At 44.1% G+C, this 26,648-nt stretch overlaps 1 protein-coding gene and 1 long non-coding RNA gene across 2 annotated transcripts; both read left to right on the top strand.

Annotated features, from left to right (window-relative positions):
* Positions 1-1,953: 1,953 nt before the first annotated feature.
* On the top strand, positions 1,954-6,268 carry LOC109899078 (uncharacterized). The gene is made up of 3 exons (XR_004211637.1): positions 1,954-2,042; positions 4,671-4,805; positions 5,510-6,268. It is a non-coding gene; the product is annotated as an uncharacterized LOC109899078 (long non-coding RNA).
* Positions 6,269-7,253: 985 nt separating this feature from the next.
* On the top strand, positions 7,254-10,756 carry LOC109899637 (mRNA decay activator protein ZFP36L2-A). The gene is made up of 2 exons (XM_020495051.2): positions 7,254-8,125; positions 8,381-10,756. Exons 1-2 carry the CDS (start codon positions 8,039-8,041, stop codon positions 9,557-9,559), a joined length of 1,266 nt encoding a protein of 421 aa, XP_020350640.1. The 5' UTR covers positions 7,254-8,038; the 3' UTR covers positions 9,560-10,756.
* Positions 10,757-26,648: the final 15,892 nt, after the last annotated feature.

The following is a 26,648-nucleotide window of genomic DNA, read 5'->3' as shown; positions in this document are numbered from 1 at the left end:
ACAACATTTTCCTGCCTCGTGATGCCATCTATTTTGTGAAGTGCACCAAACCCTCCTGCAGCAAAGCACCCCCACAACATAATGCTGCCACCCCCGTGCTTCACGGTTGGGATGGTGTTCTTCGGCTCGCAAGCCTCCCCCTTTTTCCTCCTAACTTAACAATGGTCATTATGGCCAAGCAGTTCTATTTTTGTTTCATCAGACCAGAGGACATTTCTCCAAAAAGTAAGATCTTTGTCCCCATGTGCAGTTGCAAACCATAGTCTGGGTTTTTTATGGCAGTTTTGGAGCAGTGGCTTCTTCCTTGCTGAGTGGCCTTTCAGGTTATGTTGAGTATAGGACTCGTTTTACTGTGGATATAGATGCTTTTGTACCTGTTTCCTCCAGCATCTTCACAAGGTCCTTTACTGTTGTTCTGGGATTGATTAGCACTTTTCTCACCAAAGTATGTTCATCTCTAGGAGACAGAATGCGTCTCCTTCCTGAGCGATATGACGGCTGTGTGGTCCCATGGTGTTTATACTTGCATTCTGTTGTTTGTACAGATGAATGTGGTATCTTCAGGCGTTTGTAAATTGCTCCCAAGTATGAACCAGACTTGTGGAGGTCTATAATTATTTATTCTGAGGTCTTGGCTGATTTCTTTTGATGTTCCCATGATGTCAAGCAAAGAGGCACTGAGTTTTAAGGTAGGCCTTGAAATACGTCAACAGGTAAACCTCCAATTGACTCAAACGATGTCAATTAGCCTATCAGAAGCTTCTAAAGCCATGACATCATTTAAACTTTTCCAAGCTGTTTAAAGGCAGTCAACTTAGTGTATGTAAACTTCCGACCCACTGGAATTGTGATACAGTGAATTATAAGTGAAATAATCTGTCTGTAAACAATTGTTGGAAAAATCACTTGTGTCAAGCACAAAGTAGATGTCCTAACCGACTTGCCAAAACGATAGTTTGTTAACAAGAAATTTGTGGAGGGGTTGAAAAGCGACTTTTAATGACTCCCACCTAAGTGTGTGTATGCTTCCGAATTCAACTGTACCTGTTAGCTCAGTGGCATTGACCTGTCAACTTCCTAGTTCAGATGTGAAGTGTGATTCTCTGCAGACTGAATAGCATCAAAAGTAGTGGTCTTATAGGCAGGTTGGCTGGCAACATAAATATTAGTCATTTAGCAGACGCTCTTATCCAGAGCGACTGAGAGTAGTGAGTGCATACATTTTCATACTGTTCCCCCTGTGAGAATCGAACCGACAACCCTGGCATTGCAAGCGCCGAGCTCTACCAGCTGAGCCACACGGGATCACGTCACGGACATCCTGAAATGATGCGTCCGCATCAATGTGGCCTCGCTTTATGGTTCGGAACTGTCACATAGCTAGCAACAATGACAAGAAGCTGCCATGTGGGGAATCGTAGGTGGCTCGTTTCAGCCAGTTTTATCTTGTTCTTGATACCATGTCTTATTTTGAGGTGTTTGGACTGATTTCATACTAACATAGCAAAACATGTGCTAGCGAGCTAAGCAAAAACTAACAATGTATTTGCAAGACAGGTGCTCATTGTGCAAATGTATTTGTTTTCTATAAACCTATGGAGACTAAATAAAGTTGACATGTTATCAACAATCTTAACCAACCCCGTCTGTTTTGCCCCATAGTTGTGTTGCTAAACAACCAACCCGTCTATGGGATTTGCTGACCTGTGTTTATCTAGGCCATTCTCAATGAACCGTCAACCATCATTTGTCAATGAACCATCACTGAATCCACAATGTCTCAGCCCATGTCAATATTAACTTCGATATTATGTAATGTGTGTGTGTGTGTGTGTGTGTGTGTGTGTGTGTGTGTGTGTGTGTGTGTGTGTGTGTGTGTGTGTGTGTGTGTGTGTGTGTGTGTGTGTGTGTGTGTGTGTGTGTGTGTGTGTGTGTGTGGTGTGCTTCTCTGTTCATTCTCTCCATTCATTTACAGTAAACCAAAGGGCAGGATGATCTGAGGATATCCTGATGTAGCAAAGGATCGTTCACTTATAAACCAGGTTAGTCCTGTTTTAACTGGGGATCATTCAATCTTTAAACCTGGGTTGGTAGTATATGAATGTAGCATGCAACTAAAAGTCTCCTTTTGGCCTGGAATCCCCTATCCGTCAGAGCCGAGGCCCAGATTAGTATGCTAACAATGACTGAAGAAAAAGCATATAGAGAAAGTGATCCTCTGTAGAAAATCACCTATGTTTAGGACAAGAGCTAAAATCACTCCTCAGTGTTAGTTCCTCTAGTCTAGTCTGGAGACGGACAGCTAGAGTCCCACCAGGGCCCAAGGTTTGGCATAAAAACGTTGGCAGAGGCTGAAGGAGAGGTTACTGTAGCTGTTGCTGGTCTAAGTACAGTCTTTGTGGCTCCCTCTGGAGAATGACCTAGGTGGCCATTGACAGCTGCCATTATTGAAGGTTGACTTCACTTTAACCTTCCTGAACCAGCTTTTATATGTTTATAGATTTTTTGTGATAGTTGTTATTGAGTACTACAGTACAGGCTATTGGTATCAGAAGCTATGGCCTTGATCTCACACTCTGGTTCTTGCGGAGCCATAGCAGGAAGTTGGGTCTGTAAAGTGTGTTTTCATTTGACACCCCTCTCTCTCTCTCTCTCTCTCTCTCTCTCTCACACTCACACACACACACACACACACACACACACACACACACACACACACACACACACACACACACACACACACACACACACACACACACACACACACACACGTGAACCAAGATTTTAACCATTTGAGTCCCAGCACTCAAAACAGATTTGTTTCTCTGAGCTGTGGAGAGAGAAGGGTTAAGCAGAGCAGGGCCTTGTTAAAAATGCAGGTGGAGGGCAGGGGCTGGTGTGGTCCCCAGGTTAGGGGCCCAGGTGAGGTAAAACTGGCAATAGAGGTACTGCGGCCCCATATCCCTCTGATGTGGGTAACTGAGCAGAGGTGGCTGAACACACAGCATGATGGCACCAGGGGGAGAGGGAGGGAGGTCCACCAATCTCTCTTATTTCACCACTATCATTACAGCCCGCCTCCCCCAAAATCCTCCTCTGTCATTGGGACACCCAACACCCGCCAGCTGCAGAAGCTAAGTCCTGGATTTGCCGAACACCGAAAGCTCCCTCCTCTCTCTTTCCTTACTTAAAAAGTGTTTTAATTAGTTCCAGCCCAAGACTCCCACCACATATTGATTTCGGGAATTAAGCGCCCTCCTTTCCCGTCATAATCTGTCTCCGTGTCATAGCGAAACGTCCTTCCTATGTATGGCACAGAGCTTACTGGCTGCGAAATGCTAAAGAAATGAAGCGAATGAGACAAATTCACCCCAAAATACCTATGACGTGACAGAAGGGCAGGACATGGAATAGGCTTCACTTGGCTTCTGCAGTTATTTATTGGATGATTTCATTGATCTTCGCTGAAATGAGTCTACATCTTCTTTCCAGTGCAGCTGTAGCTCATACAATCGCCTACAGTACCTTTCCTCATGTTATGGCCGAGTTGATACGTTTTAGCTGAGTAGGTTATTATGAGATCCATAATCGTAGGAGTCCATTTACTTTGTAGAGTGCCTACTCCTGGATTACTCTCCACTCCTGTCCTTTACTATCCACCCTGTTCCAACAGGCTCACAATGTGCCAGCGGTAATAGTAGTAGTAGAACAGTCACCCCCCTTGCCTGCCCCATTCACCAATAGGAAGATGTTGGCACCGGCATGTCATCTCTCCGATTTTAACATTTTCAGATAAACACTGTTACTCACATAAACGACACTCTTACACACACACACACACACACACACACAGTAATAGCAGGTGAAAGACGATCCACTGAGAGGAGTGGATGTTGTGTACTGTAAGCCGAGGAGCGACGAGGGGAAATTGCTTTAGTGAAGTGTGAAACCTCCCGAAAGTCCATAGATTAAAGAGCGGCTAGAGTTCCCTATTATGTCTTAATGTTTAGGGCTGGTTGTGTTTTGAAGCACGCTGGCCTGAGTCCAGCGGTAAAGCCTGTCTCTCCCCCTCTGGGATGAATGGCTGGGGTGACATCAGAGCCGGGCCAACCCAGAGAGGGGCGGCACAGCCCTTTGGTTCGAGAGAGGAACATGCCATTCTGGCTCGACCCACTAAATCTCTGGTAATACTGTACAATCAACAACTTCTTAGGTTCGGAGTGGGTTTCCCTGAATCTCAAGAACTTGGTTTAACACCCCCTCTTAGAAGGGAAAACCAATTCTCCTTAATGGCCAGGATTTCCAGCACGGCAGTAGGAGTGGGGTTGGGATGCTGTCTGGGGATGGTGATGGGGTTAAGTGCCTCCCCCCCATGGTGGTAGTGTTTTAACTGGTATGTCAGAATAACTTTTGAAGTCCCTTGTGTTATCTCCGGGTATCAACTGTACAGGGCATGGTCAAGGGATAACAACACAAAAAATATACACACACACACACCGTTTCAGAGAGCTTTGAAGTCGATACATGGACAACTGGAGTCGTTCAGTCTAGGGCCTGTTGCTATATGAGTGTTAATACTGTCATGTCCTCTCGCCACTTCAGGTGTCTTTCCTCTCACTCATACACTCTTTCCCAGCTCAACCAAGTGTGTGTGTGTCCTTCCTTACCAGGTCGGTTGCCTGATGTGACTGTCTCTTGCTCCTGCTCTCCTTCGCCATCTCCCGGCAGACACTCTGTCAGGGTGAGGATGCCCATTGGCACCTGCCCCCACAGCTGGCACAGCAACCCTACAGCCAGGGCCACAGGTGGGCACACAGAGACACACACCACGTCTAGGGACACAGGGGACAGAGCCAACAACGGGAGGTTGGCTCACATACCTATTTCTACATTCTGAGGATCTAGAGAGAAAAGCGGGGTAGGAGTTAAAACCAATTCCATTTAGTCTCCTCAGGAAGTGAACTGAAATTGTAAGTGAATATAGATTGAATTGACCCCGATCCTGGAGAGACGGCAAGTATGGTTGGGAGAGCAGGGGAGTCTTTAGGGGAAACAGGCACCAGAAAGAGAAACACTGTTATAGTACAGTAGCACTGATGAAGATATAATGTGGATGCTAATATAATTCATAACACTCTGTTACCGTAAGACAAATAGAACACTAAATAAGGAGTGGGAGAGACAGAAAAAGCCGTTCTCAATCTGTTGTCCGACACGGGCTCAATGTGAAGCTTATACAAAACCCATTCTTGGAAAAAACACTATAACTCGTGTACACACACACACACCTTCTGAAGAGTTGGGATTGGACTGGATGGGATGGAATGGGGTGATATCTATGCCCTTTGTCAGAGTATTTGCTTGTTCATCATCCCTCTACTACCAATATCTGAATGGCAGAAAAGCATAAAATGAACTTAATTCAGTCTGATTCCTATTCATGACCCTCTTCCACCTTCCATTCTAACACATTCGTTATCGTATTTAATTCACTCTGATCACTGCTCAGGATGAGGAGGTGTTCCTGTTTGAGGAGGGAGATCTGAACCTGTGGGCCGAGCCTGTCCAGTGGATGCAGCTGCTACACAGATACCTGGGTGTCCTCTTCAAAGCCCCAGATCTGAAGGCTCTGAACCAGAACCAGGCAGAGCTCCTCAGTCTGTCAGCCCAGGAAGATGCCATGTCCCTGGCCACCCATCAGGCTCTGGAGGACCTCCCAGCCATGGCCCAGTTCTCCTGCACCATAGAGCATGCCCGGCTGGCCTGCAGCAGGAGAGGGCCACACTGGCTACGGGTTTTAGACTCCCAAGAAACATTCTGAATTTAACACTTATACAAGCAATATACACATTTTTTTTGACTAAAATGGTTTGTTTTTATCAGCGACGGATGTATGGGTTTTAGAAGGGAATGTAAAGTGTTTAAGTTTTGAGTTTTATCTGTGTTTTTCAAAGTAAAGATGCCTAATTCATGTCTCGCGATTCTTGAAAACAACCACAGGGCGGTATGTGTGTGGATTTGTTTTTAATCTAACATGTATTAGCACGTTTTCCAGTGGACTCTTTTCATCCCTTCGCATAGGTTTTTATGCCTCCTTGGTTTCCTAGGTTACGTAATTAGGAGGGCAACACAATGGTCCACTGTCCTGTGTTAGCGACTGCCCAGACAGCTGGGCAGTCTTGCGCTGTAGTATGGCAATGTTCCCTGTAGAAATGATGTAATGTTCTGGAACTCTTGAACATCCCCCAATAAAAACAGCACTGTGTGATGAGTGTTTTTTTTTGCGGATGAGGACATGTTCAAGGGATTTCTCAAAGTTTGAGGCTTGCCCATCTGTCCTTGACGTTAGACTGTCGTTTTATCATAAACGCTCATTTAGGCAGAGTACAGCCCCAGCTCTAATTTAAGGGTTTGTAGTAGTAGATTCCAACCCGTTATGTCATTTGTTTTCGGCTGTTGCTATTTGGCTTTTTTATTTTTTTATCCAACTCTCAGCTAAACCACTCACTCAGTGGTACTATTGAATGATGCAGAAGGCAGCCGAATCGTATTACTCTTCTTCTTTTTTTTTTTTACCATTTCCAGATTTGGTACATTTGGAAATATAACTGGTGTCACAAAAACCTACAATGTATGGTGATACGTTTTCTACAGAATTGTAAAAAAAAAAAACTTCTAAAAAATATATACATATCTCCCTTGTGGGGCCCAAATATAGCCCTGCTCCTCACTGCTAATTATGCCATCTTTGTATGTGGCTGTGAACTTTTGTTGGGCTCCATTTTCATAGTTTTCGGGTGGTATGAGCTTTTGTTACAATCACACCGTCGAATAGGCTGTTTTAAACGTATACAAGTACGTTAAGTATTTCAAATATATTTTTTAACCTCAGCAGGTGGCGCTCAAGTCAGTCATTTTGGGCTTTGCTCTTAGGGGGGCAGTGTCGCACTGCTTTTTACAGATTCACATTCCTTTAGTCAACTCAGTGCAGTATTCTGAGATTGTGTGCCGCTGAGCCACAGTGTAATAGATGGTTGAACGCTCTTCGTATAACAAGAAATAATTGGAAGTAATTCCGTGCCGACTCATTATTTCACTTTTGTTTTCTATCCATGTGACCTTGTGTCATTTCATTTGTGTCATTTCAATTAGCCATCCTATATGTAAATGAACCGAGATGCACATACATTTGATTGCTGGGAGGCCAATCAACTCTATTCTTATGTCACTCCAACCCCACTTGTAACTAACCGGATTCAGTTTTACCAACCAGCTAACGTTAATTATTAGAAACCGGTACCATAAATTAGGGTTGGAGTGAAAACCTATAGGACTGTAGCTCTCCGGGAACAGGCTTGGAGAGCCCTTAACTAGGACATAATTTTGTTGTGTGGATTATGCATTCACTAACAAACCTAAACAGAAAAAAATATTTCACTCTGGTTTCTAAAACCATTTTCCCGAAACTTGCGTTCCTACTCACGCACCTGCGAGAGAGAAGGGAGACGCAGTGGTCTCCAGTTTGATAGTTGTTTAAACGTGTACAAAGATAAATGACTTTTTCGAGCAAGTCCTACTGTACGCTATTGCTTGATTCAACAACCTGGCCCCTCATTCAAAACGGGACCAACTTTCACAAATTGCGTGATAGAATTTTGGAGAAGAACTACATTTCGAGGTGGAGTATAATAATTCGAGGCCAACCAGTGACTGGGAGACGTTCGAATACGGGGGCGTGATCCACAAAACATTGTTCCAACTTCAGAAAGCTCCACCCTCCAGCCACTGCGAAGCGTTTATATTCCTGTGCAGAGGAGAGGTAGTTAGTGAAGCACTCTAGTTCAGCGCTTCTCGAGGGAAGAATCTACAACCCAATTACAAGGAACTTACTTTCCACAACTTGTTATTTCATCTCCGCCACTGGAATTGCACATTTCGATTTTTCAAGAACTTTCAAATCGCTCTAAAAAAAAAGAAACAGTCGTGGCACGATCTACAACAGTTGCCTCGTGCGTTGAAGGATCCTGGTTGGTCCTCCATGAGAGATCTACTGCGACAAACATCCGAGAAAGAGATGTCTGCAACCATGTTGTCCGCTTTGTACGACATCGACATGCTTTACAAGGTAAAGTATATTTCCCCATTGTAGATGGACATTCTTGTTCTTTTAACAAGTCTGATCGCTTGAGCATGCCTTTTCATTTTCAGTAGGCTACAACTAGCTTCGTGACCTAAGCAATAACTTGTTGCTAGCGTGAGCCCGCCATAGTTTTTCATTGTTACTAAGTTTGCACTCAGCACTTATCAGAATTTAACATGCATTTGGCCAACGCCGTGTTAGTTTAAATGCATTGCTTATGTTTGTCTTCTCTCTCAACAGCAAGATAAAACCATGAACATGAACGCTTTGAATCACATCAATAGCATGCTGGATAATAAAGCGGTGGGGGCTCCAGTGACACCTACACAAAGTTCCAACAGTTTTTCTTTCACGCCGGGATTTTTCCGTAGAAACTCGACCAGCAACATGGAAGCAATGATCAACAGCAACAAGTACTCCGTCAACTCCTACAGTAATTTGAAGGAGAACACGAGCAGTAGCACTGCCATTATGAACAAGGAGAACAAGTTCCGTGACCGGGCATACAGCGAGAACAGTGACCGCAGCCAGCAGCTGCAGATCCTACAGCAGAAGCCGGGCTCTCAGATCAACTCCACGCGCTACAAGACCGAACTCTGCAGGCCCTTCGAGGAGAACGGAGCATGCAAATATGGAGAGAAGTGCCAGTTTGCTCACGGCTACCACGAGCTGAGAAATTTGTCTCGCCACCCCAAGTACAAAACCGAGCCCTGTCGCACTTTCCACACTATTGGCTTCTGCCCCTACGGTCCCCGCTGTCATTTTATCCACAATGCTGATGAGCGCAGACCTGCTCCAATCAACGCCAACATGCAGGGGGAACCCAAGTCAGGTCGGGAGCTCTGTGGCTATGGTCAAAGGGATGTTCTGCAGCAAGGTGGGCACAACCGGGACAGACCAAAGCTTCACCACAGCCAGAGTTTTTCTGGCTTTTCCAGCCACCATGGACTTGAGTCGCCACTGCTCGAGAGCCCCACATCGCGCACCCCACCACCCCCCTCTTCTTGCTCTCCCAACTATTATGAGGACATGCTGTCTCCCAACTCCATGTCTTGTGTGAACAGTGCATTCAATTTCCCTGGGCAGGACCTGAAAGCATTACTTGCTCCCCTTGCCATGCATACTCAGAACGGCTATGCCAACAACCAGTTCAACGCCTACTACGGAAACATTCAAGCTAACGTGTGCCCCCCTTCTCCCCCTTCATACAACATGAGCCACTTGCAGTCCCTGCGCCGCCTCAACGAGTCGCCAGTGTTCGACTCCCCTCCCAGCCCGCCCGACTCCCTCTCAGACCTGGAGAGCTATGCGAGCGGGTCCCTCAGCTCTTCTGGGAGTCTCAGCGGCTCCGAGTCCCCGAGTTTGGATGCTGGGAAACGTCTGCCAATCTTCAGCAGGCTGTCGATTTCAGATGACTAAACATCCTATCATGTTATTTTCAATGGCTGAAAATGATCCTTGACATGGCATTAGTTGTTCCTTTTTGTAATGGTATAGCTGTATAAAAGTAGATATCAACAGAAGGCATTCCATCAGCGACTTATTTGAGCTGCAATTAATGGCAGTATTTTTGGTCTATCGGGCAAGCCACACTTCCCTGGGATAGATGTGTACAAAACGTGACACTGTAGAGTGGTTTCAGATTTCCTCCATCCTGCCAAGAATATGCCTTGACACAATGTAACGTCTATTTTTCAAAGTATGTGTTCCTTTTTATGAACGTTTAAACTTCCATTCCAGGACTTTAATCTGTTTCACAGCACCACAACAGTGGTTTGTTGCTTAGTTGAAAAGCACTCGCGTTCGGTTTGTTTGGGGAAATCACTGATGGTTGAATCATTTTTTTTATTTTCCAAATTAGTTTTTTTAGCTGTTTTGAGTGATTTACATAGCAGTGTGTAACTGGCTATGAACTATTTAACTTATTTATTATCTTGTGAAAAGTATAGGCTATACATCATTGGTAATTTGTGTCCATACTGTATTTATCAAGTATGATGAAGCAATAGATCTATATTCTTTTATGTTTAAATTATGATCGCCATTATTAATCTGCATAAAGTGGAGTGTATGTTCTTTTCACAGTAATATATATTTTGTTTTTGGTTTCCATTTTGTAACTTCACTTATTTTTATTGTAAATGAGTAAAAAAAGATCTTAATTTAAGAGGACATGTGATATTTATTTCATTAATTTTGTTTACGTTTATTAAAACAAGTTTGCGTGATTGCTGTTTGTTCAGAGTTTGCTTGTAAGAGCTGTGGAAGCCGTTTTTTGAGTCCCTATCTAGATGTTTCTGTAGAATGTATAAATGATGTGGTTTTGCAGACCGTCCAAACCTGAGCTAGCCTTAAGTTGTTGTTTTTTTGTGTTTTTTAATTTTTATTTTTTATATATAGATCAGACTTCAGTGACAAAGAACCCAAGTAAATAAATTAACCAAAAAAGTATTTGTTTTCTTCTGTTTGTACGAGGTCACACTGATTCCAGCCACGTGCTAAAGAATGTAGCAATCCCTTGTGCCCCAGTATTATTGTGTAGTGCCTACAGAGTTCACCATCTTTACATGCCTTAACATGAACCAAATAAAGTATTTTTCCTACATGTATCTTTTACACAAGTTGAATTGAATGTAGTGTTGGAGCTGAATGACTTTTGCAGGTGGTTACCACTTTTCTAAGACCCCTTGGGAAAACTATACCTTTTTTTTTTTTGTTGAAATTCCGTTTCTCTACACTTTAGATTGTTTGACTAGTCAATCTCAAAGGAAGAAAAGAAAGAAAAAAAGCAGTCTTCAGAATTTTCTGGATGGGGAAGTGATTGAACGTTTGTACATAGTAGGTACAGGGGTTGCGCACTGTGCTTTCTGACTACTTTATCAGAAGTAAAGCTTTTTGAATGTATTTAAAAACGGACAAAAAGACAGTAATTTTTTGGGGCGGGGGTAGTCGGTTCACTACAAATTGAGTGTAAGACTTTGTACTGTATATTTCTTTTTTGTAGTTCTCCCAATAAAATCATTTTGAAAAATAGTCTTGTGCTGCTTGGTTTTACCTTTTACATAAAGAATGATGCAAGTGTGTTGGCATTTCCAGTAAGACCTTTCCCCAGTAGAGTCATCCATAGAAATTATAATTCTGAACCTATGTTTACAACAATGCCCCCTTTCATCACTTCATACTAAGGGACCGATACTGCCTCCTGAAAACGCAGTGTTCAGCTCTGCTCTGCCACGTTCTTAAAGCTAGAATCCTTGGCACCCTGCCTCTGATTTGGTAAAAAATCTGATGGATGGGCCTGGAGAAATGTAACCACTTAAATTCATAGATCCCTGTGGATGAAAGGACTGGCCACCTATATCAAAGTTATAGTTTTGAGTATATAGCTATAGTGTTGGTTTACGTTTGCGTTGTTCGCAAGCATTGGAGTAAAACAAATGTATATTTTGGGTTCGGATGGGGTACAAAAGTTGAACTAAACTCTTGAGGCATAAGTTATTCATGAATCAATGGGTAGACATAAACCATTTATGATTCTGAAAAATGTATGTCTCAATTAAGGATTCCAGCTTTAACACATTCACTAAGTGCTAAATACAAATCACCTCTTTCCCATTAACTCTTCCCCCTGTCATTTGAGGGAAAGACTGGAACCATTAGTGTGAATGCACCACCATCTCTGGCATACCTGTACAGAGTGGCTGGTCTCCAAGGCCTGCTATGTGACTTTATGCTGCCCTTACAAAGGCAGCCCAATTCTAATCTTTTGCCAAATTCTTGGCAAGAAAGCCGATCTGATTGGTCAAAAGACCAATTAGTGTGTGTGTGGGGGGGGGGGGGGGGACATAAGATTTGTAATGCCTGTGTAAACACAGCCTACTTGTCTTGGCTAGGGGCCAGTGGGGCTTTGTGTTGACTGTAGAGTAGACCTTCCACACTCCACAGTACAGCCCAATCCCACGCTAGTGGGAGGTAAGGTTGAGGAACGTACTACCTTTACGTGAATTTGGTTTTTATTACCCTTACAGATCTAGGAACGCATCTGAATTGTGAGTGGGTAGGGTGTGGTGTGTATTAGGACATTTATTTATTTCACCTTTATTTAACCAGGTAGGCAAGTTGAGAACAAGTTCTCATTTACAATTGCGACCTGGAAATAAAGCAGTCTCCATGCATACTACCTTAACGGGATGCCGAGAAGTTGAAGTCACATATGACATCAACTTCCTACATCCCCACATGGTATGTTTTATCTGTGAATGGATGAGAGTAGCCATACCCTCTGTTATGATTGGTCTTGAAATCAAATATGCAGAGGCCTCAGTCTCCCTACTCAGAAATGATTTCCTTTAACTACATATTCATAACGCATTCATTACACATGTATAAGCATTTCATGAACCTGTTATAACAGGTCCCAACTGCATTATTCAAGGTTAATTAAACGTATCCATAGCATAACTATAGCACGTTCATGTCATGCTATGCTCGTCTTTAGGTATGTTATTAGATCAAATCAAATGTATTTATATAGCCCTTTGTACATCAGCTGATATCTCAAAGTGCTGTACAGAAACCCAGTCTAAAACCCCAAACAGCAAGCAATGCAGGTGCACAGTGGCTAGGAAAAACTCCCTAGAAAGGCCAAAACCTGGGAAAAAACCTAGAGAGGTACCAGGCTATGAGGGGGGGCCAGTCCTCTTCTGGCTGTGCCGGGTGGAGATATGCATCATCACAATGACAGTTGAATGAAATCATTATGGATGTTCTCAAAAGTGTGCTTCTGTCATACAAGTGTTATTGAATATGCCAAAAGGCCAAAGGCTAGGTTTTGGAAATGTTGCTGTATAGCCTGACCAACCCCATTTCCCCTACTTGCTTGGGGCGGCAGGTAGCCTAGTGGTTAGAGCGTTGGAGTTGTCACCAAAAGGTTGCAAGAATCAAATCCCTGAGCTGACAAGGTCAAAATCTGTCTTTCTGCTCCTGAACAAGGCAGTTAACCCACTGTTCCTAGGCCATCATTGAAAATAAGAATTTGTTCTTAACTGACTTGCGTAGTTAAATGAAGGTAAAATTATGCATCTTTTAAGATACCTAAATATGAGCTATTGCATGACAATAATGCACTATATATTTGATATGGATAACAACCTTTAATAATGTGGTTGGGACCTGTTATAACATGTACTTGAAATGCTTATAGATGTGTAATGAGTGAGTGTTGTTAACCCATTTAAAATGAATTGCAGCAATAATTGTTTTTCCAGGAGCCTCTCAAGGAACTCGCCACTCTTCTCCATGTTCTATTCTGTGAAGTTATCAGAACCCACAAAGTCATTCAAAAAATAAAGCCCTAGAAGCCATGTAGAGCAGAAGGTTCACGCCAAGATAAGGGAGGGTGATAAGGATGAGCAAATATTTACAGTGTCCTCAGGATTTCATAATGAAGTATTTATCAAGATGTGTTTATCAAGGAGCCAAAGGGCCCACAATGCAGGACGCCTGTGCCAAGTAGGATTCACATACCTGTGTGTACCTGTATTGTTTTTGTTTGTATATAAGTGTGTGTGTGTGTGTGTGTGTGTGTGTGCGTGTGTGCGTGTGTGTGTGCGTGTGTGTGTGTCTTGCCGGTTAATGGTTCTGGAGCTCTTACAATGACAGGAAATATTCAGAGTTCTGATTATGGCAGGAAGAGCCCACTTCCTCACCACCACCCATTTCCACCTTTTCTCTCCCCTGCTGTTTTTGTCCTTACTTTCCTCTACTGACCGGTCCAGTAGGATGGCTGCTTCTAGAGGTTACTATTTGAGCAACAGTGCATTGCTTGAGGGCAGCTTGGCTTGCCCTGACATTGTTTTTGTCATGCTCAGTAAGGCGTGAGCAACATCATGACTATTACCATGCAACTCTTCATAAAAAATTAAAAAACAGGGAGGGACTACCTGAATTTGTCCAATAAGTCATCCATGTTTTTGTTTCCGTTGCAAAATGTTTTGCTACGTGTGCCCTAATGAATACCCAGGTGTGGGATGTCGAGAAAAAGAATGGTGCTGGTTGAGTTAGTGTACAACTTGAGGGAAAGGGTCACATTTCTCCTGGCGCGCTGGGCACTCCACGTTCCTTTCCCCTTGCAGTCTGCCTGACGATAAATATTTACAGAGCATCAGCGAGAGGTTAGTGTTTACTGGGGATGGGCGACGCTCAGCTAGAGTGCTGACGACATCCATAGATGCCAAGAGTAAACCAGGGCAGCATGTGTCAGTTTAGATACTTCCCCATGCCCTTCCACAGTTTACTAACGCATGGCCCTTTTCAAAAGTAGTGCACTAAATAGGGAATAAGGGTCATTTGGGACAAAGCCCCAGAGTAAAAAAAAACAACACGAATCAACAGTTATGGATGGGGGACAGGCACGTGGCTGGACTATGGTCTCTAGGCCTGGGGTAAGCATGGGCGTTGACCCCATCGCGAGGCTGGACTATGGGATTGCTGTGTTTGTTTACCTCGGTCTGCCTTGTATACAGGCTGAGGCTCTGACATCACATCGTTGCAGGTGGAACATTCTCATTAAATCTTTCTCTTTAGAATGTAACTAGTGTGCCATTTCAGTCTCCAGTCCCTTTTCCTAAGTACTCCTACATCAGTATTCACTTTTATAAAATTACTAGATAGGTGTAGTATTATGTTATTATCTCCTTGTGGTACATCCAACATATTGCTGTAGCCCTTTCCTGCAGTCACCTGACCAAATCGCCCTCCAGTGGTCTCATGGGTGGAATGTTATTTATATTTTTCATAATTAATCAACATTATTTAAAATAAACCTGCCAAACGGTTTTGTTATATTTCAGTCTTCTGCAATGTATGTAAAGTGTAATATTAGGATACAATTAACAGCCAAACATGATGGGGTGTGTGTGTGTGTGTGTGTGTGTGTGTGTGTGTGTGTGTGTGTGTGTGTGTGTGTGTGTGTGTGTGTGTGTGTGTGTGTGTGTGTGTGTGTGTGTGTGTGTGTGTGTGTGTGTGTGTGTGTGTGTGTGTGTGTGTGTGTGTGTGTGTGTGTGTGTGTGTGTGTGAGAGAGAGAGAGAGAGAGAGTATCACACAGAGAAGGGAGGGTCAAAGTCTGGCTTGGGTATTTGGGGAAGCTCTGAAATGTGACATGGCCTATCCATTTCAGTGAAGCTTTACTTAGATTGGGTGTGACTCACGCATGATTGACATCTGAGAGCATGGTGATAGGGAGGTGTCAGTGAGCTGAGAGGGTGGTCTATTAAAAAAAGCCACTGTTAGTGTAAATACAGGATCCACTTATGTTCATTATGTGGTCTTGTACACATCCTTAGGCCCCATAGTATTGAAATAGTGAGCCACACACCTGATTTTATTTTATAATTTAACCTTTATTTAACTAGGAAAGTCAGTTAAGAACAAATTCTTATTTACAATGATAGTCTATCGGGCGACAGTGGGTTAACTACCTAGTTCGGGGGCAAAACGACAGATCTTAACCTTGTCAGCTGGGGGATTCAATCTAGCAACCTTTCGGTTACTGGCCCTAACGCTCTAACCACTCGGCTACCTGCCACCGCCGGATGTTGGCAATGCAGTTTCACCATTTTAATGAATGAACCCTCACTATGGTTGCTGTGGGTTGAGCACACAGAGTCTCACACACTGTAGAATTATGGAATAGTACCTTAAGTGGGAGCAGTACTTCAAAACAACACACATATCACTGCGGTGTATCTGACACTAAAACATCTTATTTATGGTCGTTTATTTTACTTGAAAATATGTCATTGTTTCTTTGAGGTAGTTCTTGGCAGGTTAGAAGTCCATGACTCCTTTCACTTATGATATTACAGAGTAAACAGTTTGGAGCATGGAACAGAAATCCTTGAGGTGTGTGTGCGTATGTATGTGTGTGTCTGTGAGTGTGTGCGTGTTTGTGTTTATGCATGTGTGTGTGTGTGTATTTGTGTGTGTGTCTGTATATATATATATATATATATATATATATATGTGTGTGTGTGTGTTTGTCCACCACTGAGTAATTACGTATAATCATCCAACATGTTTATACTACACAAATAGCGTAGCTATGCGGAGTTGCCGTGGTGTACTGTAGGAGAGTGTCGTCGTGAAGAAGTGTGTCCTCTCAGTGATTACCCAGGCGAGGCTGTGTGGAATTGTCATGCAGTTGGAAAGTTTTTTTTTTTCTATGAAAGCTACAGAGAGCCAGTTCCGTTAAAACGGTGTGAGAAAGCCTTTGAGGTTTGACCTGAATCTGTGAAGAAGTTAAAGAGGTCAAAGGTTGTCTGCAGACGAATGTTGTTGGACTGACTAACTGCTCGGGAGAGAGAAGGCTGGGTTTGGCTCTGGTGTTGGTGCTCTTACTCACGTCCATATTTCATATCACTGGGTTTTCAAACAAAGGCTGTTTTGATACAATCTCCTTACCGAGGACAGGAAATAACTGTTTGTACACGCTAATGATGTTTCTATTTCTTCCTAATTCCTTTGGTCTGTCTCATTACTCTACCTAACCACATATACTGTGGGGCAAAAACGTATTTAGTCAGCCACCATTGTGCAAGTTCTCCCACTTAAAAAGATGAGAGAGGCCTGTAATTTTCATCATAGGTACACTTCAACTATGACAGACAAAATGAGAAAAAAAATCCAGAAAATCACATTGTAGGATTTTTTATGAATTTATTTGCAAATGATGGTGGAAAATAAGTATTTGGTCAATAACAAATGTTTATCTCAATACTTTGTTATATACCCTTTGTTGGCAATGACAGATGTCAAACGTTTTCTGTAAGTCTTCACAAGATTTTCACACACTGTTGCTGGTATTTTGGCCCATTCCTCCATGCAGATCTCCTATAGAGCAGTGATGTTTTGGGGCTGTTGCTGGGCAACACAGACTTTCAACTCCCTCCAAAGATTTTCTATGGGGTTGAGATCTGGAGACTGGCTAGGCCACTCCAGGACCTTGAAATGCTTCTTACGAAGCCACTCCTTCGTTGCCCGGGCGGTGTGTTTGGGATCATTGTCATGCTGAAAGACCCAGCCACGTTTCATATTCAATGCCCTTGCTGATGGAAGGTTTTCACTCAAAATCTCACGATACATGGCCCCATTCATTCTTTCCTTTACACGGATCAGTCGTCCTGGTCCCTTTGCAGAAAAACAGCCCCAAAGTATGATGTTTCCACCCTCATGCTTCACAGTAGGTATGGTGTTCTTTGGATGCAACTCAGCATTCTTTTTTTCTCATTTTGTCTGTCGTAGTTGAAGTGTACCTATGATGAAAATTACAGGCCTCTCTCATCTTTTTAAGTGGGAGAACTTGCACAATTGGTGGCTGACTAAAAACATTTTTTGCCCCACTGTATAGGCTAGTTGTGTTAGGACTTTGCATACCCATACACTCACTGGTTGAGCATTCATAGAAACACATTATGTGTATCATCCACATCCTCCTAACTAAGATATCTCTTTCGAGTGTTCTGGTGCGCTATGGCTGCCTTGCATCACCCAAATGAGTGATAAACATTGGTAGTGGAGTGGTGAGTTACCCCATACAATGTAAAGCGTGTTGTGTTTTGAGAAAGTCCTCATCCGAATGCTGGGGTGTCACCATTCTGCCTTTACCATACCATCAACCTGACTGTTGTAATCCGAGTCATGTTTTGGACTGTCTATCACACACATCGTGTTACTACACAGATATTACCGGTATTATGTTGATATTCTTATCTTTTATTATTTCCTATTGTTGTGGCATTCGTCGAGAAGGAACCTGCAAGTAAGCATTCAATTGGACAATGTATTCCAATGTGTATCCCGAACATACAACTAATAAAACTAGAAACTGGAAGCTATTACATGACCATGCCTCTGGCTGGGAAATCAGGCCTAGTTCCCATGTGTGTGTGTGGTACAGAGAGTCTCCTCCCCTACATGGAGCCCTTTGCCCTTGGCAGTGCAACTCATCTAAGGCCTACTGCAGCGCCTCCATCAATAAGACCTTTAAGGGTCAGTGGCCCAAGGGCCGAGTCCAGGCACAGACCACCTTTATCCCCCCCCCCCCCCTGCGCTCAGGCTGCTCATTCATGGGAGCAGTGTGGGAGAGCACACACACTCCATGGCACACACACCACTCTGAGCGGCCTCTGTGTGCTTACACACACACGTCCTGGGGGCTGAGCAAATAAACGCCCCGTATGTGGACTCGAACCCAGCCCACCTTTAGCTGGCTGCACACTCAATGAGTACACACATACATACACTCGCATGCACACACACATTCACACACACACACACACACACACACACACACACACACACACACACACACACACACACACACACACACACACACACACACACACACACACACACACACACACACACACACACACACACACACAAACCACACACACAGTATACTGTACTATACTGTCAATAAAGATAAATAACTCACAGTAATTTGTAGTGCAGTAGCTAAACCATAATCCCAAAACATTTACAAGACTCTAAATATGCCATGCCACTTCTATATCAGACAGTTTATAACATGTGTTCAATGGGTGTGTGCCAGTGTGCTTTCTCATCAATGGAAGGTCAGAGTGTATTTACCCTTTAGTAAAAGATGTGTGGACAGAGTGTGATCTGTGGTGGCTCAAAGTGGGTCAAATACACAGGAGCTCCGTGGCCCGCTAACACACCCATATTTTATCTATTACATTACATCACTTCTGGAGAATAACTGCTTGTCTGTTTCGCCTTGGGAGCAGACTGAAAACCAGACTTATTCAATGATTAACTTAGGGATTACTGGGAAATGTTTTCGAGCCATCGTATTGCGCCGGGTCACCAGACTAAGAGAGGGGTTTGAGAATGTTTGTTTTACGTTGTGTTAATGTTAGACTGCGATTCACAGATGCATTGATCTGAGTCAGAGGATCTCTCGTGCTCTGTGTCAGAGTACAGTGCATTATCTATTTACCTACTGCCAGACAGTATGCTTGGCAGACTGTTTTACTTACTGAAGGTAATGGCCTTATTCAGCTAGGAGTCACATGTCTTGATGGTTCAAAGGAGACACTGTAAGACATTTCAACAATGACGGAACTTCTCCCATTTCTAACCATAGAGTTCCGTTTCAGTTAAAGGCCAAAAAGCATATTTACCATGCCCCCTCAGGATAGCTCCCCTTCCCTCATTTTCAAAGTGGTTCTGTCCTAAATTACCCCTGATTGATTCCCCCTTCTTCCGCAATGGTCTGGTCCAAAGGGACACCTGAGGCTCTGACAGAAAAGAGAGGTTGAAATTTCTCTCTCGATAAGTTCCAACCTGTCAGTAAATGTTTTTCTAATGGCACGTTACATGGCTGTTGAGCCCCAGCGATGTGCTTCAGACTACTTCCATTTTAAGGCTTTTTTTCCCTCTGCTATTCAGTTTTGTTGTTTATGAGAGAAGCGTTAGATAAACTGTTTATGAAAATGCTCCAGCTTTTTATTTCTGGAAAAGTATATGGTAAACGGTGGAGCGTTTTGGCCGGTTTCGGTCATTCATTCCTGTCAGAAATCTCAGATATAGAGTCATATTCATGGGAGTTGTTTCCGTGACTGTGGCTTTACAGTGTGTTTTATTCTCCTGGAGAAGGGGGGGGGGGGGGGGGGGGGGGGTAACATAGTCCTTGTTTGGGAAGAGGCCTGGTTGTCAGCACTCTGGGCTCCAAGGGAATAATATGTATGACGTGTGAACAAGTTCACTGTGTGAGTCATGAGGACGAGTAGTGAACTCACCATCTCACTTATCTTCACCCTCTCGAACTGACTGCTGAACTCATCAGCCTCTCCCTGTGTCTCCATTTCATTGAGGGCTCTTATCCTCTCTCTTGCTGCCTTTCTCTTGCAATGTGGTCTCTCTCTCTCTCGGCCTCTCTTTCTCGCTCCTCTCCGCTCTGTGTGTCTCACGCCCTCTCTCCCTCATTCTCTATTTCTATTTCTCCATCTCTTCTCGTGCCTTATCTTGGGCTCCCAAGTGGCGCAGCGGTTTAAGCACTGCATCTCAGTGATTTAGGCCGTCACTACAGATAACCCTGGTTTGAATCCAGGCTGTATCACAACCGGCCGTGATTGGGAGTCCCATAGGGTGGCGCACAATTGGCCCAGTGTCGTCCAGGTTTGGCTGGTGTAGGCCGTCATTGTAAATAAGAATTTATTCTTAATTGTCTCTCTCTCTCTCTCTCTCTCTATGTTTCTCTCCCTCTGTCTCTCTGCCTTATCGCTCATTCTCTTGTGGCATTTTAGAGCGATGATCTTGCCTCATGATGTACAACCACCTTCAGCATTGCCATGACAAACCTGAGTGGTGTGGTAACCTGGTTACTTGTTGAGGGAGTTCCCGTCATCATCCCTGTCAATATTTCACCTGCAGCAGCTAGGCCCTGGATGTTGCGACACTGACCTACTTTTCTCCGAGGCGGAGAAAGAGATAGGAGCTAGGGCCTGGTGTGATCCACCAGACAGGTGTTCTACTGGGACTGGTCACGTTGATGTGTTCTAGAACCCTCTATCAGACCTAATGAGAGCATAGGCAAACATTACACAACATCTATCTGACAAGGCACTCTGAAAAACACTAAGGCTCCACACAAACGGTTATTTATTTCCGGCCGTCATCGTGAATAAGAATTGGTTCTTAACTGTCTTGCCTAGTTAAATAAAGGTGAAAAAGCACACAAGCCCTCACTGCATCATTTCTGATGATTGAATTTGAAGATATGAAATTATTATGTACTGGGTACAAATACACTCCTAACTTTTTTTGTAATCAGTTCAGGTTTTTGTTTATTTAGTCGGGTTGCAAATATATGATACTTTATCTGTCATTAATGAACGACAGGATCATATCTCAGTAGATGCAGCTGCTGTCCCTTTCCCATAGATGGATTAGAGCAAATCTAATCTCAAGACTGACAAACCCGTTACTACCTTGCCTCTAGTTGTAGGCTTAGTTATCTAAACACAAACACAGCAACATACAAATACCAATAGTCTTGCACATGGCCAACACGGACTGTGAAGGACTCGGACTGGGTGTTAAAGTACTTATGTCAATTCCTCCCCTAACTCCTGTGTGTACTCAGTGAAATCTCTGGGCCATCACATTAAACAAAGTGTGTTTGTACGTACCTCGACCACTGAGGCTCTTTTTTTTTACATTCCTTCTGATGACACACGCGCTCGCGCACACACACCCGCGCAAACACACACACACGCACAAACCCATGAACACACACACACACACACACATGCTAGCTGTAAAAGGCCTCCTCCGTATGATATGACTGGCTTACAAGCATCATGTTTGAGTATGATGTCAAGGATCTTATTCAGCCAGTTCCATTAGGATATTTATCTGATCCATGCAGTCTCTCTATGAGTATCCCGTGTTTTCATGAATCATGTGTGTGTGTGTGTGTGTGTGTGATATTTAAGTGTGTGTAGGAGTAGAGAACATAAGCCAGTGAGTCAGTGATAAATGACAGCCTGTGGCGTCAGGGCCCAGTGTGTGTGTGTGTGTATCATCAGGCTGTATCTTCCCCCCCTCCCCCGGTCACCTGAAGGCCAAGTAGGGAACAAGAACAGCTAGAAGCCCCTGGAAACATCTGCATGCAGACACGCCCCCGCCACTGACCCCCACCGTATCGTCTAATTCCCCTAATTCTAATTCGCCCACAAGTGTTTTTGTCAGATTATTATTAAGTGCCGTATTTGTGTAGTTGCTCAGTTCGTGCCTTTACCTGAGGGACAGCTTATAGGTATCCACTGAGCAGCTGAATATTCATGGGGGAAGCTAAGGGTCTGATAACACATGGTAGGCCTACAAAATAGCTTGCTACACTTAGTTTCTACACTGTTCAGTGAACTAATCCATGAACATCAGGAGGGAGATATGCATACGCTAAACGTATTTATACCGGCGCTTTTCCCCCCTTTTCTTTATCAGTGAACTACTGTAATCTATGTCCCAAACGTTGTGATGTCATCTCCAATCTCTTAATATTAAGAAATCTAGTCATCAATGTCCTCGGGACACTGGGTTCCAGCATCACATAAAGGGGACATCGCTCTCTCTCCACCTGTCTGTGGAGATTTTCACGTGACGGAGTCCCAATGCTCATGGACAATGAACCTTTTCCCTGGGGGGCGCCCAGTGCTGTCAGAGCCAGCGATTGTTCTCTGCGTTTTATTTTGGTTAGCGCAGCTTTTGGGAAGGAAGTTTGCAGCACGGAGCCAACAGAGAGAGAGAGAGATAGAGAGCCTTTGTCTGTGTCTGAGAGCTGCTCTGCCCAGAAGGACCCATCCTGTTTACTCACCGGGTGACACTGTATCCCCCTGTCCACCGCTACCAATGGGACGATCCGGATTAAGTGTTCTCCTCCTGCAGTGGAACAAATGGCTGTTACAGAGAACACACTCTCTCTCTTTCTCTCTCTCTCTCTCTCTCTCTCTCTCTCTCTCTCTCTCTCTCTCTCTCTCTCTCTCTCTCTCTCTCTTTCTTTCTCTCTCTCTCTCTCTCTCTCTCTCTCTCTCTCTCTCTCTCTCTCTCTCTCTCTCTCTCTCTCTCTCTCTCGCTCTCGCTCTCGCTCCCCATTGCATGCAGCTCCTTACCTGATTTGACTAATTTAAACAGAACCAGTTCTAACAAAGCATCCACAGAACCTCATGTTTACTTAGCTCAATTATTTTTGACCTGTGTGTGTGTGTTTGGATTTTTCTGTAAACATGTTTGGCTTTTGCTTTGGCTATTTCGGTAGTTTTGTTCAAAGTGTGTATGTGTGTGTGTGTGTGTTGCAGGCAGAATGTGTCTTCTGGCTTTTCATCCTGTGGTTTTCCTTCTTTGCCCTCAGGGCTTGCCTCAGCCCACTACACTGTCCTTACACCCCTAAACCAACCCAGGAGAGAGAGACAGACAGACAAAGAGACAGAAAGCAAAACAGTTCTGGCTGCGAGAAAACTGATTGCACCAACATTGTTTCAACAATTTAAAAAAATAACAATCTGATGTCGTTGACTCAACAAGGGAAACTGATTAGATTTGCAGAAAGTAATTCTTTCTTTCACCCAAATTTGAACCTAAATCCCATGACATGGGGATTTTGTTGTTGCTGATTTCATGTGGAATTCATGTTGATTTCACATTGAATTCACGTTAGTTGAAATCTCAACCAACTGTTTTGTAAATGTAAATGTAAATCAAGACAAGACATTGAACTTAAGTCTGTGCCCAGTGGGAGCCTTAAACAAGCCTCAATGATGGGTATTGTGGAGGAGCTGGACAATATATTGTTGTTGACCTATAATTTCACAGTGCCCCTGATGAGCAATGTGCAATACTGATGTGAGAGTATGACTATGGTGATTGCTGACTTTGACTCCCCCAGCAGTGCGTCTTATCAGAGTGAATCATTAGCCTTGCCACTGATACAGTGTCTGGTAGCCGTCGTAAAATAATGATTTGATACATAACACACACACACACACACACTCCAGTAATTCCAGTGGCATCAGAGAGGCATGAAGCATGTGGTATATCAGAAGGTTCAGAAACGTGGTCTGAGAGGAGGAGACCCCAGCAGCTGTCACCACTCAAAACACCTGGTGCACCCTGGGTAAACACCATTACTTCAGCCAGTCAGCCACCACCTCCTGTACCCCATCCAGACCCCAGATCTCTGCCAGGGCCTCTGACACCTGATAGGGGTCACTTCAAATCAAACTTTATTTGTCACATGCGCCAAATACAACAAGTGTAGACCTTAGAGTGAACTGCTTACTTACAAGCTCTTAACAAACAGTGCAGTTCAAGAGGAGTTAAGAAAATATTTAAAATGATAACAAAATAATAATAATAATAAAATATATTACCACTTCAGTCCCCCCCACGGTGTCCCCTCCTGTCACCCCGAGGACCCTGAGTGGTGTTGTGGCTTGCCAAAGTGGCATTACAGAGGTGAGTGAGTTCATCCGACAGAGAGAGAGAGAGAGAGAGAGAAAGAGAGCAGGCAGGCGGAGTGTTGCGACCACAGAGGAATTCCTCCTCTTAGCCACAGGGTCACAGCTGATCACTGCACATGGCAATTTGCTCACCTCAAGATACACACACACGTTTAATTTCCCCCCCTCTCTGCCCTCAGCAGGCAGGAAACATGGACAAACATTGAGGAACAGCTTAAGACAACAGAGCTGTTGGCCTCACTGGGAGTAAACATTGTGTGGGCAGAGACAGAGACAGACAGAAACAGAGGCAGAGATAGAGACAAAAAGGGAGACAGAGGAAGAGACAGAGACACAGACAGAGACAGAGTCCGAGACAGCGAGAGGGGACAGAGACAGAGACAGAGTCCGAGACAGCTAGAGGGGACAGAGTCCGAGACAGAGACACAGACAGAGACAGAGTCCGAGACAGCGAGAGGGGACAGAGACAGAGACACAGACAGAGACAGAGTCCGAGACAGCGAGAGGGGACAGAGACAGAGACAGAGACACAGACAGAGTCCGAGACAGCGAGAGGGGACAGAGACAGAGACAGAGACAGAGACAGCGAGAGGGGACAGGAGCATGTTCTATTTTGATACGTACAGTGAAATGCCTTTCTTACAAACTCAAAGCCCAACAACCCAACAATGTATTCCTAAAAACACGAAATACACAACAAAGTAAATAAGTAAGCATACTATATACAGGAAATATATTTTTTAAATCCGTTCCAATACCATATTTACATGTGCAGGGATACTGGAGTGATGGAGGTAGATATGTCTAGGGGTAAGGTGACTAGGCAACAGGATATAAGATGAATAGAGTAGCAGCAGCTTGCATGTGAGTGGGTGTGTGGATGTGTAGAGTCAGTATAAATGTATGTACACATGATGTGTGAGTGAGACAATGGTGGAGTGAGTGTTTGTGTGCGTGTTGGAGTGACAGTGTGTGTTTGTGTGAAGGGCCACGTGAGTCTGCAGAGAGACAGTGCAAATACTGAAATAAAAGGTCAATAAAGATACAAGGTGAACTCGGTCTGTGTATTATTCATATTTTTTTGGGGACCCCTTTTTCATGGTATCCAAATTGGTAGTTACAGTCTTGTCTCATCGCTGCAACTCCCGTACGGACTCGGAAGAGACCTCCAAAATACAACCCAACCAAGTTGCACTGCTTCTTGATACGATTCCCACTTAACCCGGAAGCCAGCCGCACCAATGTGTCGGAGGAAACACCGTACACCTGGCAACAGTGTCAGCGTGCATGTGCCCAGCCTGCCACAGGAGTCGCTAGAGCACGATGGGACAAGGACATCCCTGCCAGGCCAAAACATGGGTCTCCCGATCGCGGCAGGCTGCGACACAGCCTGGACTCAAACCAGGATCTCTAGTGGCACAGCTAGCACTAGTGATGCAGTGCCTTACACCACCCCGCCACTCGGGAGGCCGTAGCTATTTTGTTAGCTGTTTATCAGTCGTATTGCTTGGGGACAGAAGTTGTTCAAGGGCCTGCTGGTTTTCTGAATGATATATATAATATAATGCTATAATGCTATCCAGAGTGAATAAATCATAATGGAGCTGGTTGTGGCTTTATGTCCCATAGGGCATGAAGAAGATTAGGTCATGTATCATCATACTTGCAGCTCGGGTGAGAACTAAAGATCGCCGAAGCATTGAACATTAGTATAATGTTATCGTCTGAGTTCTAAAGGTTGCTATGCTGCAACCTAATCAACTAGAAAGCTGAGTTACGTAATGTCTGTCATACGACAGGTCGTGTTATTCATTTGTAATAGATTCCCGTTGGAGAAAGAGTTCTCTCTACTGTCAATGACAGGTTGAGGTGACGCTGCTCTGTTGAATAAAGAGGGGTTGAACATCACACCAGATCGCTTCTGCATGAACACCAAGCACATGATCTACGCCACACGACTTACACAGAGCAAACACGAAACTGGGCAACTGTGAAGAGCTCTTTCTCTCTCTCTCTCTCACACGCACACACACACGCACGCACGCACGCACGCACGCACGCACGCACACACACACACACACACACACACACACACACACACACACACACACACACACGCACACACACGCACACACACACACACACACACACACACACACACACACACACACACACACACACACACACACACACACACACACACACACACACACACACACACACACACACACAGACACTCTTTTTCCCCATTGCATGCAGCTCCTGACCTGATTTGACTAATTTAAACAGAACCAGTTCTAACAAAGCTACCACAGAACCTCATGTTTACTTAGCTCAAGGTTCTTGGTTTCATGGAGGATTGTGTTCTGGACTCCACAACCTCCCCTTCTACTATTTTGACCTGTGTGTGTTTGGCTTTTTCAGGACACATGTTTGGCTTTTGTTTCGCTATTTTGGTAGTTTT

The sequence above is a fragment of the Oncorhynchus kisutch genome, linkage group LG11 (assembly GCF_002021735.2).
Source record: "Oncorhynchus kisutch isolate 150728-3 linkage group LG11, Okis_V2, whole genome shotgun sequence".
Taxonomy (NCBI): Eukaryota; Metazoa; Chordata; class Actinopteri; order Salmoniformes; family Salmonidae; genus Oncorhynchus; species Oncorhynchus kisutch.
Note: the sequence above shows the minus strand (reverse complement) of the source record. Positions and strands in the feature narration are given on the sequence as shown.

Bases quoted from the DNA above. Each gene is read 5' to 3' on its own strand.
- LOC109899637 (XM_020495051.2), top strand. From the start codon at position 8,039: ATGAGAGATCTACTGCGACAAACATCCGAGAAAGAGATGTCTGCAACC. The intron at 8,126-8,380 runs GTAAAGTATATT...CTCTCTCAACAG, and splicing joins ACATCGACATGCTTTACAAG to CAAGATAAAACCATGAACAT.